Source organism: Condylura cristata, unplaced genomic scaffold (genome assembly GCF_000260355.1).
Source record: "Condylura cristata isolate star-nosed mole 26May11 unplaced genomic scaffold, ConCri1.0 scaffold00006, whole genome shotgun sequence".
Classification (NCBI taxonomy): domain Eukaryota; kingdom Metazoa; phylum Chordata; class Mammalia; order Eulipotyphla; family Talpidae; genus Condylura; species Condylura cristata.
The window spans coordinates 26,162,178-26,179,272 of record NW_004567107.1 but is presented as its reverse complement, the minus strand read 5'-3'; the positions used below and the strand labels follow the sequence as shown (position 1 = coordinate 26,179,272).

At 50.1% G+C, this 17,095-nt stretch overlaps 1 protein-coding gene across 1 annotated transcript in view; it reads right to left on the bottom strand.

Annotated features, from left to right (window-relative positions):
- Positions 1-34: 34 nt before the first annotated feature.
- Positions 35-17,095, bottom strand: part of FBXO10 (F-box protein 10) — a 41,410-nt gene continuing 24,349 nt past the window's right edge. The window contains exons 4-11 of the mRNA XM_012721518.1: positions 16,024-16,173; positions 13,925-14,061; positions 9,881-9,951; positions 8,123-8,275; positions 6,961-7,230; positions 5,279-5,592; positions 4,018-4,199; positions 35-2,158 (exon numbers count right to left, since the gene is read on the bottom strand). Coding sequence (XP_012576972.1) covers positions 1,984-2,158; positions 4,018-4,199; positions 5,279-5,592; positions 6,961-7,230; positions 8,123-8,275; positions 9,881-9,951; positions 13,925-14,061; positions 16,024-16,173 — 1,452 coding nt within the window. The 3' untranslated portion in view covers positions 35-1,983. The remainder of the gene's footprint in view (positions 2,159-4,017; positions 4,200-5,278; positions 5,593-6,960; positions 7,231-8,122; positions 8,276-9,880; positions 9,952-13,924; positions 14,062-16,023; positions 16,174-17,095) is intronic.

Sequence of the window (17,095 nt, the reverse complement as noted above, 5' to 3'; positions counted from 1 at the left end):
GTTGGTGGAAAAAAAACATTCAGTAGTAATTGAGGAGATCTGAAAGAGCTATGGACTAACGTTCACCCTACTGTACCAGTGTGGCTAACTGCCTGGCACTCTGTGCTGTCCTGCCCCACTGCAGCAGTGGGGCCGTGGGAATGCCTCTGCCAGCAGTGCCTGTCCAGCACCCAGCCACCTCCGAACTCCAGCCTGTGCCCAGACGAAGGAAAGTCCTCCCCAAGGCACTTTTAAAATACACCACTTTATTTTGGTTGCTGAGATTTTCATAAGCACTTTGTTCACAGAAAAGTTATTTCTTACAAAATTATAAAGGCAGCATTTTGTACAGCGACTCACATTGAGGCCACCAGATAAGTGCAAAGGACATCGCCAGGGACGGGGGGCCTGCACTCTTGTGCCAGAGTCCTCAGGGAGAACTCCCGGGTCCCTCTAGCCCCCTCCCACCCCACCAGGCAGAGCAGCACCAGGGGCCTTGGCAGAACCAGCCTGGGAAGCCACTGCCAAGTGCAGTGACCACAACAGGCTGGCGAGAGCCCCACATGAAAGGCCGAGTGGGAAGGAGAGTGTTCAGGCTGAGCAATCCTGCATCCAGCCCAGCCCCCTTCTTCAAGCAGTTGGGGCCTGAGCCTGCCTGGCTCTGGAAGCTTGACACATTCACAGTAGGAGTCAGTAAAGCCCTTTGGGAACCGGCCTTCCTCTCCTCACTCGGCTACCAGCCTTACTGAAGTCCCAGCAGTGGGGTACGGGCAGTGAGACGTGGCCCCACCCTGAGTGCTCCCGGGCAGGTGAGTGGGACAGAAATGGACCTGGAGAATCCAAAGCAAGGCAGAAAGTGCTCAGTACCTGAGAGGAGGGGGCAGAGAGGCTCAGAGGGGGGCGAGCACTGTTACCTGGAGGGTGGGGAGTGCTTGGTAAACAAGGCAGTGTCTGAGCTGAACCTTGAAGAGGGGTGGGATTGGGACGCAGATGGAGAGAAGGCATGCCGGGAAGAGGGAGAGCACGAGCCAAGGCACAGTGTGGGGAGTCACGGTGGGGTCAGTGAAGGCCGATGGTCGTTCATGAGAACATGGTGGGGCCCGAGGCACTTCCGTCTCTAGCAGTCAGGTGCCCAGGAGGGACATCTGGTGGGGGTGTGCTTAGGGGAACAATCCCTGCGTGGCAGGTGCGGAGCTAATGTCCTCCTGAGTTCAGGGATTTGAGGAGGGTAGTGGAGTCCCACTCATCCCCACAGTACCCAGGCCCATCTGTCTGCACGGCAGGGCTGCTTGAAGGAAGCTTTCTCCACAGGCCCCTTTCCAGCAAGCCCCTTATCATCCCTGGGCAGCCTTTAAAAAGGGGCTTCCTTCCCAAGGTCCTTTCTTCCAGATACATTTGTGTTCAAGTCTAAGAACTGTGTCCCCAAGGAAGCCAAACTCGCCGCCTCGCCCTCCACAGGCTGGTCTAGGAAAGGGAAAATTCTGGAGCAGTGACTCCTCCCACCTCTCTGGAATTCCTGCCCTCCTTCAGGAGTAAATCTACTCTTTCCTGAGAAGAGTCTGAGTTTGGTGTGTGTAAAGTGCAGTTCCCTATAACTCAGACAGAAAACCCTGGCCGAACAGCTTTCAGTGTCCATTTCCCCAACTCACTCCACAAGAGTCTTGAGTGACTGGAAACCTGCCATTCTTGTTCCTTTTTCTACTTGAAAATCACTTCCAAGTTCCTTCCCACTGAGGCAGTTAAGGAGTGGAAGGGTGTGGGAGGTTTGCACTAGTTCCCAGGAGCCTGAGAGCCTGTTTTCTCAGGGGGTAGTGAGTAAGGATGAAGAGGCCTGGCACCGTGGCAGGTACTGCTTTGAGCATCGCACAAGTCTCACCTCTTGGCATGGCTGAGCCCCCATCAGGGCCAAGCCTGAGAGCAGTGTGTGTGGCCACTGCTCTAAAGTCTTTGGACAATGTGTCCCCCACCCCCACCCCATTAGCCCATTCCAAGGTGCCCCCATCCTTATAGGATGGTGCAGAAAATGCTACGGTTGCTGTGGTAACCCCCTTCCACGCGGGCCGTAATCCTGGTGGCCATGGCTGTCCCCTTCTGCCCACTGTGAGCTGCAGAGGGGCCTCGGAGAGAGTTTTCAAGGTGAGGCCGTGCCGGTGGGTTCACCAGGCGCCACGTATCAGACCTGGAAATACAAAAGCATAGTCGATGAAGTCCCACGGTCCAGAGCACTTGCTGAATGTCCTGTACGATGTCACCTTTGACTCGACCACAGGATCCAGGTGTTAATTAGATCTTAGTGTTGCCTGTCTCTTAAGTCATTGGGGGCCCAAGGAAGGGGACCTGGGAAACCAAGGGGGATGCTCCATTTGCTAGTTCCAGCCTGCCTTCAATTCGGCATGAACCCTGGACAAGTTCCTTCTGTGGGCCTCAATTTTCTCATCTTTAAATAAAGATGTAGATAAGGTAAAAGGCTAATTTTTTTTTCTTTCATTTTCTAGGCAGTATGACCAGGAATGTTTACATAAACTTTATTACTGATAATCACCCAAAACTGCTGAAGTGTCCTTCAGCTCATAAACTGATAAAACTGGTACCTCCATGTAGTGGATACCACTCTTCAGTAGATGGAGAGAAGGCATGCTGGGTGACGCACGAGTGAGGAGTTAAGTCCTAGGGCTTACGTCTGGCTTCTTTCCCTTAGCCTGCTGCTAAAGGACCTGAGTTTCACCCATGGCGTTCATGTTGTTCTTTTTTTAAAGATTTTATTGATTTATGCATATAAGAGCTGTTCACCAGAGACAGCTAAGCTGAAGCTAAGCAGCAGCCACTGCCATATCAGTTCAATCATGTGGGAGGTGACCCACATGGCGCAGCAGACCTCTCCTGTCTCATCAGCTGCTGCCCTCAGCAGTTTATCTCAGTAGATCTGCCTGTTCTGCTCCCCACTCTGTCTCTGGTGAATCCTCTTACCCACCCCCACACCTTTGGCCTATACCCCAGCTCTTATATGCATAAATCAATAAAATCTTTAAAAAAAGAACAACATGAACGCCATGGGTGAAACTCAGGTCTTTTAGCAGCAGGCTAAGGGAAAGAAGCCAGACTTAAAGAGACTACATTCTGTAAGAGCTTTTTTTTATAGGGCAGACTGGAATACGCATATCTACAGGGGACTGAATTGGTGGCTTTCTAGGTCCTCTGGCTCTTAAAGGGTCAGGGAAAACCAATGATAGAGAACCTTTGGTCAAGGCTTGCTGTTTGAGTTAAAAGGAATCGCCTTCCTCATACACAAGATCCTAAGTTGCTTAGGTCAGCAACAATGTCTTATATGTATCTAGGGGAGGTGGAGCAGAGGGTAAAGGGTAGTCTATAGTCAGGGAGATCAGGTAAGAGGCTGCGGGCACAGATCAGGAGAAATACCAACAGTGAAAATTATAATTATTTTTTATAACTGAGTTTAGCAAAGGATTAGCCACTCCTTTGGGGGGTGTGGTAGGGGTGGGTGGGGGTGATCTGATACTGAGACCTGAACTAGGGTGGTGGCAGCTGGGGAGAAGAAATGCCAGATACAGGAACATTTCAGAAGCAAATCAAGAGGACCTGGTAAAGGGCTGAAGGTGGAGGAGTCAAAGGTTTTGCTGCCAGAACAGAATGAATAGTGATGCTATCAGAATGGGAGCAGAGGTTTTAGGGAAGGTGTGTGCAACAGTAGTGGCAGCAATGAACATTTTGTGATACCTCATCCTGTTATAAGTACACGGTCTTCTTTTATCTTGGTGCTCCAATATAAGTGACTAGATTTTACTAAGGCTCAGAGATGTTGAGTTACTTGCCCAAGGTCACATAGTAACTGGCAGAGCTGATCATAATTCTGATTCAAAGCCCCTTCCCTCCCATGTAGGCAGGCACAGCTCCTCAGCCCAGGGCTTTATCTGATCAGAGTCCAAGACTGGCAGGGCTGCTGGAAACAGGCATAGCTGCAGTCACTGGGTCTGTGACTCACAGTTCTAGAAGTTTGGTTTAAGCACTAACAATACTTACTTTTTCTTGAAGACCAAGAACTTGTTGTTTTGCATGATGCAGTCTCGGTTGTTTGAGATCTGCTGAAAGATGGTCTTACTGGTCTTGCCCTGGAAGATGATGTTCTCCTGTACCAGGGCCTTGGCACGGCCCCGCACTGCGATGCCATAAGCCCGGAATGAATGGATCCGGTTCTTTATGACCTAGGAGAGGTAGTCAGAGCTTGTCACGTCTCAGAGATTCCCAGCCTTGGAGGAGCCAGACAAGTGAATCTCTAGTTAGAAAACTGAACGGTAGAAAACAGCAGTGATCCATGGGAGCCCAAGGAAGGGCTACTGAGGCCAGCGGGGGGTTTGAGAGGGCAATCAGAAGGTGACAGGGTAAGCAGCAGGAGTTTATCAGGTGCAGAGGGAGAGAGTTGTTCTGGGAAGAAGGAACTGCGTGCAAAGCCCTGGCAATGAGGGGAGCTGGTGTCAGAAGCCAGGGCCAGTGGCAACGCAACTGAGGCGACAGCATGCTCCTGCCTCCCCTTTCTGCTCCCATAGTGCTCAGATGCAGAGTCAAGGAATTCTTTACTTCTTGCCTAAATTACCGACTTATGAAGCCACGGAACCAAAGCGAGGCTCAGGGATCACCGCATGACAAGGGTGGGGGTGGGGGTGGGTCTGTTTAGTTCATCTGAACCCTAGCACCCAGCACAGTGCTTTGCATAAAAATGGAGCTCAATGCTTAGTGCCCTAACGGGGTGACAAGCAGGGGATCAAATAGAGCGCTGTGGGAAGTGCTCTGTGACCGGGGTAGACGTGATCTCAAACCCTGGGGTGGCAGGTGGTCAGGAGGGGCTTACAGAAATGACAGTCAAGCTGTTGGACCAAAGTATTGGGTCGTCGGAAAAGTCATGACACATTTTTCTGACAACCCAATAGAAAACAGGGGAGATGGGTCTTTCGGGGTATAGAGGAGGTAGGGTGTGTAACGGCCCCAAAGTAAGGCTTCTCTCATTAAGCACTTACTGCATACCAGCTCCCCCACAGGGTTATTCTGTTAGGGGAAGGAGCTTGAAACAGCCTTGACCTGGAGACCACAGAACTATCCCAGGTGGCAACTCCCCTATCCTTCAGGACCCAGGCAGGTGCTCCTCCTGTGTGAAGCCCCGCCTGCATCTCCCAGGTTGCATGTGGCAGGAGGAATGGTATCCCTTGCAGCCCGAGTGCTTAAAGCCCGGCTTCTCAGCGCAGAGGGTGTGTGGGCTCTCCCGGGAAACACCCACGCGCACACACACCTTAGTGTCAGACCTGGGCAGCAGCTGCAGCCCACTGCCCCGGTTGCCGATGATGTCGTTTTCGATCACAACTATGCTGTCACCCTTAGTGATGACACCATGGCCTCTGTTGTCATAGATACCGTTGCCCCGGAGCTCCACCTTGCACTGGGCCTCGACCTTGACCCCGCTTTGGCGGTTGCAGGAGATGCTGTTGCTGGCCACACGGGTGAGCTGGCTGCTCTGAGCCACAGTGATGCCTCTGTCCCCATTAGCGTGGATCACGTTGGTGATGACGTGCAGCGCCTCACTGCTCTGGACATAGAGTCCTGAGGCTACAGGTGGGAGCAGAGAGAGCACAAGGTGGTCAGGAAAGCCTTCCTGGAACTCTTCAGTCCAGGAAAGAGGTGTGGGAGAAGAGGCAGCACCAATCAGAGCCAGCCCACAGGAACTGCATCCTCCAAGCTGGATAACAAGGGGAGCAGGGAAACGCGATGAGAGGGGCCTACCCAGCTCAGCTGCACACCTGGCGCACGCGCTGTCTGTGTCAACGCCTCCTGCAGCACCAGCTCCCTATGGCAAGCCACCAGCCTGCGGCTGCCCACTCACACTACACAGAGGACCAACTGGCCAGAGAGAGAGAGCTTTTGTATTCCTTCCCACAATAGGGTAGAACCTGCCTCCCTGCTGTTTTGAGACATTTTCTTCGTAAGAGAAATCTGTACTTTTTGAGTAGAAAAGTTCATTAAGCTAAGTAACATGTACCTAAAATGTGTTAGAAATTTTGGGAAGAGAATTATGTTGGGGTTGTGTATGTGTAGAGACATGTTTATAGGGAAAAAGCACAAAATCAGCAGCCTTAGAGCCCCAGGACATGGTCGGGAAAGCACAGTAGGGCCTGGAGTTGGGAAGAGGCTGTGGGATGCCTGGGTCTCTCTGGGAGCGGCTTAAGCCTCCAGTCTGTAAGTTCAAACCTCTGCATGGCACCTGCAGCTGTGCCCAGCCTGGCAGACAGCATGGCTCTGTGGAGGGAACCTTGCGCTGGGAGGGGACAGACCCCAGCTCCAGACAAGTGGGCCGGAGCTGCTGGTCACCTCTGTCCCCTGCCACTCCCAGACAAATGAGCTCCACTTCCCAGGCCTTCCTCCACCAGCCCCCTACTGATTCTGGTAGCCAGCCAAGTTTGGGGGCTCTGGAGATAAACTCCACAATCATTTTTTTTTCAATTTAATAAACATCAAATATGAATTTAAATCATAATCCAGTACAAAACCATTGCCAATTAAACTATCACATGCCACTACAAGACAGGTCATCAGAAATGTTAAAGTGGGAAAAACATGCCTCAGAAATCGCTTATAAATGAGTCCCTTCCCTCAAGTTCACAGCCAATCAGAGTTGATGAAATGCCCACAAAATAACCGTCTCAGACCCTGTAACCACTGAGGATGCAGAGACCGCACAGTTGAAAGGAGGAAAGGATGGAGGGTGCCAAGGGGCTTTGAGGTGGTCATGTTGTTTGGGACATCTGGAGGGGAGATCAGGAATTTCAGGCAGAACTTGAGCGGTCAAGAAAGAATGTAGTCACATTCAGGGAACATACAGCCAAGGTGCTGGGGTATCAGGTCAGTGCTGATGGGGCTGTGAAGGGCCCACAAGGCAGTGAGAGTGCACAGAGGCCCTGAGGGGAATGAGGCACTCACCTCCATTGTGGTTAATACTGTTAGACTCAACCAGGGCGATGGTGACTGGACGGCGCAGTGGGTCATCATCCTTCTCCAGCTCTGTCTCCCAGAGAATAGCATCGCCGTCCTCGCTGAAGTTCTCCTGGGCCCCATGGCCTCCAGGGAACTCCCTGGAGCCATCCTTCTGGCTAAACACTGCCACTCCATATAGGCCATTGTAGCTGACATGGTTGCTGGTGACATGGGGCAGGCTGGACGACATCATCCACACACCACAGCCCTTATTAGCTGGCACAATGAAAGGATCTAGTTATCACCTTGAGTAATGGGTGAGGAAGCACCCAGTGTCTCCCCAAGTGGAGAAACAAAAAACACATCAGTCTAGAAGACTGTCCCTGATTTGCTATTGGCCTTGGACAAGTTACTTGGGGGCTCTGGGTGCAGGCTTCTCGCACAAGAGGGCAGCAGCAGCCAGCTCAGCCGTGCCAGCATCAGTCCAGTGTGACAGTGCTCTGGACTGTCAGGGCCACACTTTCAGGTCAGAAGCGTGAGGGCCCATCGTGACAGTCCAGAGGGGTCCGATCTCTCCTGGCACAAACAGAGGTGGCCTCAGTCGAAAGCCCAACCCTACCGTGCTCTAACTCTGCGACCCTGAGCAGGGGGCGAATCTGCACTGTGCTTCCCTCATCTTTGAAACACGGTTAACAGCGGTACCAACTCAGAAAGCAGCCATGAGTAAGTGCAATGATGCACACACAGGGCCTAGCAGAGCGTCAGGGCTGAATACATATGTCATCCTATTATCTCATGATTAGATACAGTTCAGAAAGATTAAGGTTTGCTCCACAGTCCCAAAATGACTGAGAACAGTTTCCTCTCTGATTATTCTGTTTTCCCCATGATATTTTTCAGTTCTCTGGATCAAAAGAAAGGATGAGAGGAGTTAGATGCTGATGCCAGAGCTTAAATCCAACTTCTGCCTTTAGCTATTTCAGGTGGGGATAAAGCTTTTGGCTGAGCTCATGGGGTCTGGTCCATTCTGTTCTTCAGATGAGGTCTTGGAGGCCCAGGGAAAGGCAGTGATTTTCCCAGGCCCCACAAGCTGGAGATGGAACCTGGGCTCCCTGCCTCCCCGGTGGCTCTGGATCCCAAGCCTCTCTTCCCTGGATGTGCTCCTCACCATAGATGGTGTTTCCTTCTATCAGTCCTTTGCCTTCATCCCCCACGACCACACCATCCGAATAGCCGAAGCAGATAAGGTTGCTCCTGAGGACGGGAATGCCTCCACGGCGGATGTCCACACCTCCCCACTGATTCTCACGGATGACGTTCTCTGTGGAGGCAGAAGAGAGGTTGATATCCAAGGGCTACCTCTGTGCTGGCAACAATGACTTGGACAGGTGAGAAAGGACTCTTTGGTCAGGATGCCTAGGACTGACCCTGTCTTCAGTCAGCTACCCCAAATCTACTGTGGCCACTGACATTTTGAGGGCCTGTCTTCTGCCCTTTCCTCCAGGACAAGGCTTGTGTGTGTCTCGTGCTCTCCTATATCCTGTTACTCACTGTACCCCGTGGCCCCATGGTCTTGAGGACTGATGACCAAGAATAAACTGGCTTTAGAGTGCCTGGACCATGGCCAGGCAGGGGATGTCCGCCCTTGGGGCTGATTCCAGGAGGGCTCAGGTGGATTCCAGCCAGCCTGGCACAAGCCTGCAAGGCGCCAGCCAGTCTGCTCAGCCTCAGCTCTGGGCCCTGATCGCGTGGTCCCTCTCCACTCCCTCAGCTCTCCAGGAGTGGGCTGAAGAGCCACTAGTCAGAGGGCTGATCCTGGGACAGTGCTGCCCCGGCACCAGGGAGGGCAGAAAGCAAGGGCTGAGAGACCCTGTCACCAGTCCTGTCCTGTCCTGTCTGTGACCCCATCTCAGACACCTCACCCTTGCTCACTGAACCCCAATCACACGAGTGACAGGTATCTCTGCTCCCTAAACATGTAGGGTCTCTGCCCACAGGCAGCCTGCTGTGGAATTCAGCCTCTCTGAGGCTCCTTCCATCATTCGGTTCCTCACTTGCATGTCACCTTCTCAGGAAAGTCTGCCCTGACCACACAGTCGCCTGCAGTGACCCGATCACCATCTGTAGACACTCGCCACTCTCAGGCTGACTGCTCTTGCTTGTGCAGGTGTACTTTAGTTAGTGCTTTGCTTTCCCTGCTAAAATGTCAGTTCCTGGGAGAAGGGCTGGCATCTGCTTTGTTCACTTTTGTGTCCCTGGCTCCTGCATACAACATGTGCTCAATAAATGTCTGAGGAATGAAGAAGACTGCACTCAGTCAAGGGCGGCCTACTAGTCACCAAATCACTTCTGTGTCTTAGGTATGGCTGTTCTCTATGATGAGGTTAAATCGATGTACCACACACACCTGATCCTTGCCACACAGAATTTACTACTCAACAGCAAAGGAGACTGACATTAAACAGATCACTGTGAAGTAAAATGTCCCACTATGCCTTCTAGACATAGTGAGTGTGTGTGTGGAATGAGGGGTCAGGGCAGGCTTCCCTAAGGAAGTGACACTTAAGCTGAAATCCAAAGAATGAGAAGCCGGTGGGGCAGAGGGGGTTGGGGTGGCTTTCTAGAGCAGGCAGGCACATGTAAAGAGCCAGGAACGGGTATTCAGTCACTTTGTATGGCATGTTTTGACAATGCTATATAAGCCACCCAGTGTGCTCCTGTAAGCACCAGTCTGGTAGAGAGCAGACATTCCTGCCCTCCCAGGCCCTCTGTGTGATTAGCATGGCCAGTGTATGAAGCCCCAAGTCCTAGCCCATATCAAAAGAAGGGGACCCATCTGTACAAGGGGAGGACTGGGCAGTGTTGAAGCCAAGATGCTGACTTGGCTGCTGGACTAGTCACAGCTCCAGGTAGTTCCCACCCCTACCTGTGATGAGGCCTTTGCCATTCTCATTCACTGCTATGCCAGCTGCGCGGCCCTTGAAAATGTGGTTCCCACTAAAATGGAAGAACAAGACAAAGGGATGAGACCAGGTCAGTCATGCTTCAGACAATGCCCATCCAAGGTGAATACCTTCTGTGAGCTGCCCCAGCTGCTCAAGTCCACGGGGCATACAGCACTTCCTGAAGCCCTAGAAGTCTGGCAGCAAGAAGCCTTCAATTATTATTCAGACACAACTCAACCCACAACTGTGCAAGTGAGCCTAACAACATCCAGGTCTCTGTGGACTCCTGATAGTCTCCCACATATAAACACCTTTATTAGAGGATGCCAGCATGTGCACAGGTCCCAGGGAAAGTCTTGGCAGTGAGAAGAAGTCCAGGGAGACTGTTAGATCTGCCTGGGAGTGGCCTGTGTCTAAGCCTGGGTCAGACTCTGTCATGAGACTACCACCTTCTGTTTGTATCTGACAGCTACTCTATTTTCTGTTAAATCACCTGTGTGTTTGAATGACGTGAAATAATGACATGCCTTAAAAGAAGAAGACCAGATTTCAGAAAGGGAGTTTCAAGGACACCAGACAACATGAATGAGAAACCTCCTGGGATGGGCATCCCACAGTGGGGAGAGGAAACGCTAGAGAAATGCCTTTATTACCATGGGAGGCCCTGGTGAATGAGACTCAGAACCAGATGCCCGAGTGGTGGTTCACTGTTTGGAAAAACAAAGCTAGTCTAGGACCTTCGACGCACCAGATTATCTTAGAGAACATACATCTGAGGTTTGTTATTTTGAATAACAGGAATGCTGTGCTCCTCTTGGCCACTGGGAGGGCCTTTCCCCTTTCTCAGGAGGTGGTGCTCCTACTTCCCATCACGTCACTGAGAGATATGGGCATAAGTGTTCATCTGGCCCTTCAGAGTCCACAGGGCCTGACACCCCATAGAACATCACTAAGCAGGAGTTGGTTGACTTTATTTTCTGGTTCCCTGGGGCAGGGCCCAAAAGGTTTACTTTCTTGGGGGAAAAACAGTACCACTGCTGAGGGGTGCAGTGGGCGGGTCAGGAGAGGTCTGCCACACCATGTGGTCACCTCTGGGAAAGGCAGGAATCGAACTCATGCGGAATCGGCTTTAGATTCTCAGTGCTGTGCTTTAACCCGCTGCGTCACCAGGGAGGGCCCAGACTGGTGTATTTTAATACAAATCTAACTTACCCCACAAAAGGTCCATGGCCACTTGATTAAACATATGTATACAGGGAGAGCAGAATAAAGATAAAAGAGATATCAGAAAGCATTTAGAAAATGAGGACCCCAATCTTTGTAGCATGAATCAAAGAGGGAATATTTACTGCAGATGAGCACAGCTGGAGGCCTGTGTTTCTCCGCAGCCAAAGCATTAGAGACAGATTAGGTTATATAACTCACTGGCAAGGAAAAAAATGCTGTGGTTCGCCTTATTTAGGTTACTTCAGAGATCCTGAAATTCATTCTGTACCCTCCTCCAGATCCTACATCCTACCACAAAGAAACATAAAGGGTCAAAGCACAACCTGCTCTCTCAAAGTGATTATATTTTAAGAATCCAAGACACTGATTTGATTTTAAAGTCTCAACTTCCTAGCATGGTCTACAGCTGCTATAACAAATCACCACAAATTTTATAGCTCAAAATAACACAAATTTATTATTTTCCAGTTTAGGAGGGCAGGAGTCCCAAATGGGCCTGATAGGTTAAATAAAAGTCTTAAAAGACCCGGAACTGGAGTTCGAGAGCGGAATCTGTTTCTTATCTTTTCCAGCTCTCAGTGGTGGCCCATTTCTCTTGGCCTGTGGTGTCACCGCTCTGACCCCTGCTTCTGTCATCATGGTTCTTTTTCTCTGCTTCCCACCTCCTGCTTACAATGACCACTGTGATTACTCTGGCAAACCTGGTCAATCCAGAACCATTTCCCCACTCAACGCAATCACAAAGTCCCCTTTTGTCACCTAAGGTAACACAGGTCCTAAGGATTAGGACAGGGACATGTGTGGAGGGCCTCTTTACCGGTCACGCTCACGCCTAGGTCCCCTGTTCTCCAGCTCCATCTTCCTGTGGAGGCTGGTCTTTCACTCAATTCCCCTGCACTTCTTGTACACAGACATACCGTGTTTATCACCATTTTCTCAGATACAGCTTACATTTCACTGTTTCTGGGCCCAGAATGCCTCTTACCAGGCCATGAAATCTTATTTACCCTTCATGAAGAGCTCAGATGTCCTTCCCTAACATGCTCAGCTGAAAGCGTGGCTGGGGTCCTCTGGCATTCTGCATGGAGAACTTGTAAAGTGCTCGTTTTGGTGAGTGTTCCCTGTGGCTACTGGTATATGTGTCCAGCATAAGACTCCATGAAGTAGAAACTGCTATTATAGATTTTTTTAAAATCACTGTTCTATTTTTACATACACATAAATGAGTGTTAAGTGAATGACATGCATACATACAAACACATACTGTTACCTTAAAGCAATAATGCAAAGGATGGAAAGAGCTCTGTGACCACTAAATCCTTTTAGTGAGCTGTCTGTAACAGTGAATAGTCGAATTTCTAACAGTATAGAGATGGGTTCTGAAAATTAAGAACTGAGGACCTCTTTGGTGGCACAAAAGGTTCAGCACTGCAATCTAGGTGCAGCTGCTTCAGTGCGAGTTTGATACCTGGCCCCAGAGGTGATCTGCATGGAGCAGCAGCCCTCTCCTCTCCCACCTGCTGCTCCCCTCAGCAGTGTACTTTGTCAGTCTGCCTGTTCTGCTCCCCACTCTGTTTCTGGCAAAGCCTCTCACTGCCCCTATACCTCTGGTCTGTACCCCAGTTCTGTATGCATAAATAAATAAATCTTTTTAAAAAAGAAAGAAAATGAAGACTATCAAAACACATGTTCTGAAACATTTCAAAGTCATAAATATAAAGGCCATATTAGAAAGATGGGAAAGGAATGTGGACTAATGTCAAGGAAAGCCTCAGAATATATTTGCTGCACATAAATGCAAGTTATTTTCCTGATGCGCAGACATCACTGAGTGAACCTTCTGCTCAAATTTTTAAATCTCCTTTCATTAAAGAGAATAAACTCTACCTCCCCCGGCTGGGATACAGAAGGCCTTCCTCAGGTAGCCCAAGGCTTGCTTCCCATCACCCCTTTCCAGCACACTACATGGCAGAGACAGACTGCCACAGGGATGTAAAACATCATCCGCGGGGCCCAAGATTTTCAGGGACCATCTCAATTTAAAATATTCTCTACCACTGTGCACCTGTGTCAGACTCTTTCTTGAGCCACAAGAACTGCGGGCTGACTGCACCTCGAACCTGCTGTGCTCTGCTACCTGGTCCATATTTCCTTAGTTGGGAAGGTCCATCCCCCATCTCCACAAACGTCCAAGTTCCACCCAGATCCCAACACCAGTGCCACCCCTAGCCAGAAACTTCCCTCCCTCCGCCCATTTCCATGGCATCCCTCAGTCTGTCCCTCCCTGAGCAAGAATGGCAGGTACACGCTTCCATCCCACTGCCCCTCCCACCTGTGCCCACAGACTGGTCATGGCTGCTCCCAAGCTGAGGCCACCTGCAGCCTCCAGACTGTAAAACAGTGTCCCACGCACCACTATCAAAGGGCAGGAGTTGTCAGGTGAGTTGAAATCGCCATGCTTTCTCTATGTTAGGTTACTTTGGGGGCACATGTGCCAGAGTGAGCCCCCAGTTAGCAGGGCCTCTTTGTTTACCTTCATTCTCATTATTTGAAGGGCTTGGGCCTTTTTGCTGAATAGAACAGCCACCTATCCTTAACCAGAGGGAACGCAGAAACAAAGCAGTGCTGCTGCTATGGGATAATGCTTGCATCTCTACAGTTGTTTCCAAACAACAATAAACAAGACACATTCTGAAACAGGGAAACAAGCAAACAAAAAAACAGGGAGTGGGGAAACAGATGAGAGAGGAAAGAAGGGACCTGGGACGAGCAGGATGGTCTGGCGCAGCAGCACCTACCTCACGATGGGATTTCCGTGGTACAGGATATAAATGCCAGCCTCCTTGTTTGAAAAGATCTGATTGTTCCGGATGATGCCTTTCCCATTGCCAAGGACAACAATGCCAGAGCGGAGGCCGTGGTGGATCTGGTTACACTGCAAGTGAACAAGAGACATCACACAATGGGTCAGACATTCCTGCAAGAAGTGAGAGTGAGCAGTAGAGAAAACAATGTCCCTGGAAGGCCCTAGCACATGACAAAGTGGACTGTGGTGCTGTCCCGCCCTTCCTGCACAGGAGCGCACCCTGAAACCCATCAGGGAGGACTTGAAGATCGGTGTCTTCCCTGCCCCACCACGGGGATGTGGCTGACATCATGTCATCTGTAAGCCTTGCTACTGAAGGTTTCTGAGCCCCTCAAAAGCTTCCAAATACACAACTAGCTGGCCAGTCCACACTGTCCAGGGTTTAGGGAGCCTTCCTCCCCTGTACATGAAATCCTGGCTATCAAGGGCCAAAGAGAAGGGCTTAGTCCTAAGAGATGTGGCTTCCTGTTCTCTCTCCTCATTCAGGGGAGGATCTGCAGAAAGGTTTGAGGACCTCATGTCCCATGAGCATGAGGCCATAGAGATGGACTGTAAAGACCCGAAGGATAAGAATGTCCAATACCTTGTCATACAAATGGAGAAACAGATTCAGAGTCACATAGCATGTTTGCGACAAGTCAGATTTCAAGCCTAGCTTTTCTCTTGCCCACTCCGTTGTTTATGCATGGTGACAAAAATGGTAAATTATAATAAAACCATTTCATTCTCGTTGTTCATTATAGCCCAATACAATCCCATACATAAGCCAGGAAGCTCCCTGTGTCTCTTCCAGAATGATTTCACAGAAACAAAGTCTAGTTTGCTTGAAAGCGTCTGCTGCTGCAAGTGCTCCCATCATTCACTTTGCAGATTTTCTGTTTTGGCACACTCAGCAGGGCAACCACTGCCTCAAAGAAGTCCCTTACAGGGTTGGAAAGTGCAGAGTAGGAGAGATGTGGGCATGGTATGCCCATCCCCATACCTGGATAAAGCCAGGACTGAAATGAAACACCCCAGCGCCCCCTCCACCTGCTAAACCGGCCTGTCCCCTCTGTCCCTGGGAAGCCAAATTCCACTTATCTCTCTGGCAACAACAGCAATAATTTTCTAAGCCAAGGCCAAGCATCAAACACCAGCTGCCTGGCAGGAACACCGAAAGGGGTTGGCAGAGGGCACTAGCTGGAGGTGTCTCCTAAACATAGGGAGGCATTTTCCGTTCTCTACATTTGCAAGAGCAGTGTAGATATAAGGGGTTCAGAGTAGATAAGGGATTGGATTCTAACCCCAGCTCTGTCATTACTGTGACTTTGGGCATCTTAGTACCAACTTTGTGCCTCAATGTCGTCACCTATAAAATGGGGATAATAATTCTACCTTAGAGACTGTGTGAGGAGTAAGCCATAAGTAAACATAGAAAGTGCTTAGACTAGCCCTGGCACCTAGTAGGCACTATGAGTAACAGGTGGGTATTACTTTTTCCAAGCCCACAAAGTCTCATACTTCTGAGTTTCTGGGAAATCTGTCCATTGGGGGAGGTCAAGCCGATAAAGGGCTGGTCTTGCTTCTTACTTATCATTGGGCCTCCACGGCTTTCACGCTGGTGTAAAATCAAACTGTGCCCTCACAATATCTAAGAATTATCAGAACTAGATATCCTAAATGTCCTTTCCATAGAAAAGAGCTAATTTTGCGTTTTCTTTTGTCTTATTTTGGACCCCCCTGTCTTTTAGGGCAGATATTCTGTCTTTACTCAAAGTCAACCACAGTGTATCTGGGCTGAGGGAGGACCCTGAGAACTCTCTCTCTCTGATCCACTTTCTGACCCACAAGACATGCGCAGGCCAATGACTTACCCAAAGCCACTCCTACCTAACACATGGAGAAAGGGACCCAGAGCCACGGGGACAAAAAAGGGGCAGGAACGAACCACTGCAAACAGGAAGCAATATAAATTCCACACAGCAACATTTATTTAAACATCCTCAGAAAAGAACCAAGCGTGAGCCTGAAAAGGGCAAGAAGACAAAGTACCAGGATGAGCGGGTTGGACTTCTTCCGGATGTCTACGCCGGCCTCTGCGTTGTGGTAAATATTGTTGCCTGCGATCAGGCCTCCACCCTCCAAGCGCAGAAAGATGCCTGAAGCCCTGCAGCGGTGAATGTCATTTCTGAGCATGACGATCTATGCAGAGAGAGAAAGTGTTTTGTTCACATGGTTTTTAAAAAGACAGTCGGGGACGCTGAGTCTTTTTCTTGCCATCTGGTCCATGCTGTTCAACCCACAGGCAAGCGGAATCTCAGTGCCAGCACAGGCCCTCCCCACCAGGTGCGCCAGCTTGGCAGTCTCCCTGCCCTTGCTGGCCTTGCGCTGCAGGCCCTGCACCAGGCTCACATCAGTTTGCTAATGAACCTGGGTGGAAGCTTGGTTCCCTGTGCTCTTGACTCACAACTGGCGAACAGAACAACTGGATGGGGGGTGGAAAGCAGCTCAGAGAGGCTGGGATTTGGTGGTCTTCAAACTGTGTGCACACCAGGGTTTCAAGAGGGTTTCTCCAGGGGTGCAAGGGCATAGCGGCTACTTCCGATGGAATCAAGTTCCAGATCCACCACTAACACGGGCATGAAATTCACTAGCCTGAGAAGGCACTAGAGGACTGGGGGTGGAGGCGTGAGGGGGCTGCCTCTCCCGCTCTCCCTTTTATTTTATGAGACAAAGGCCTATTGTTGCCAGTTTGGAATCTTTCTTGGGGTACTGTCTTGGGGTAGAAAAAGCAGTAGCACTCCAAACTAAGGGACAATCTGAAGGCCTAGTAGAAGGCAGTCCTCTGGAAACAAGGCACCATAACCCAGCACACAGCATATCAGGGGGATGCACTGCCCTCTATATTTTTTCATATTTCATAATTATGTTCAAAATCTAGAATAGCTTTCTCAGATTGTCTTAATTGTATATTAGTAAAAATATATTACAACAGGATAAACTATATGACTGAAACAGATTACAACAGAATGAAATATGGCACTGGGCGATGAGAGAGGCAAGCCGAGAACGCTTGTTTCCATTTACAGAAGAGGAAGGCAAAGCCCACCCCGTGGGGCTCTGG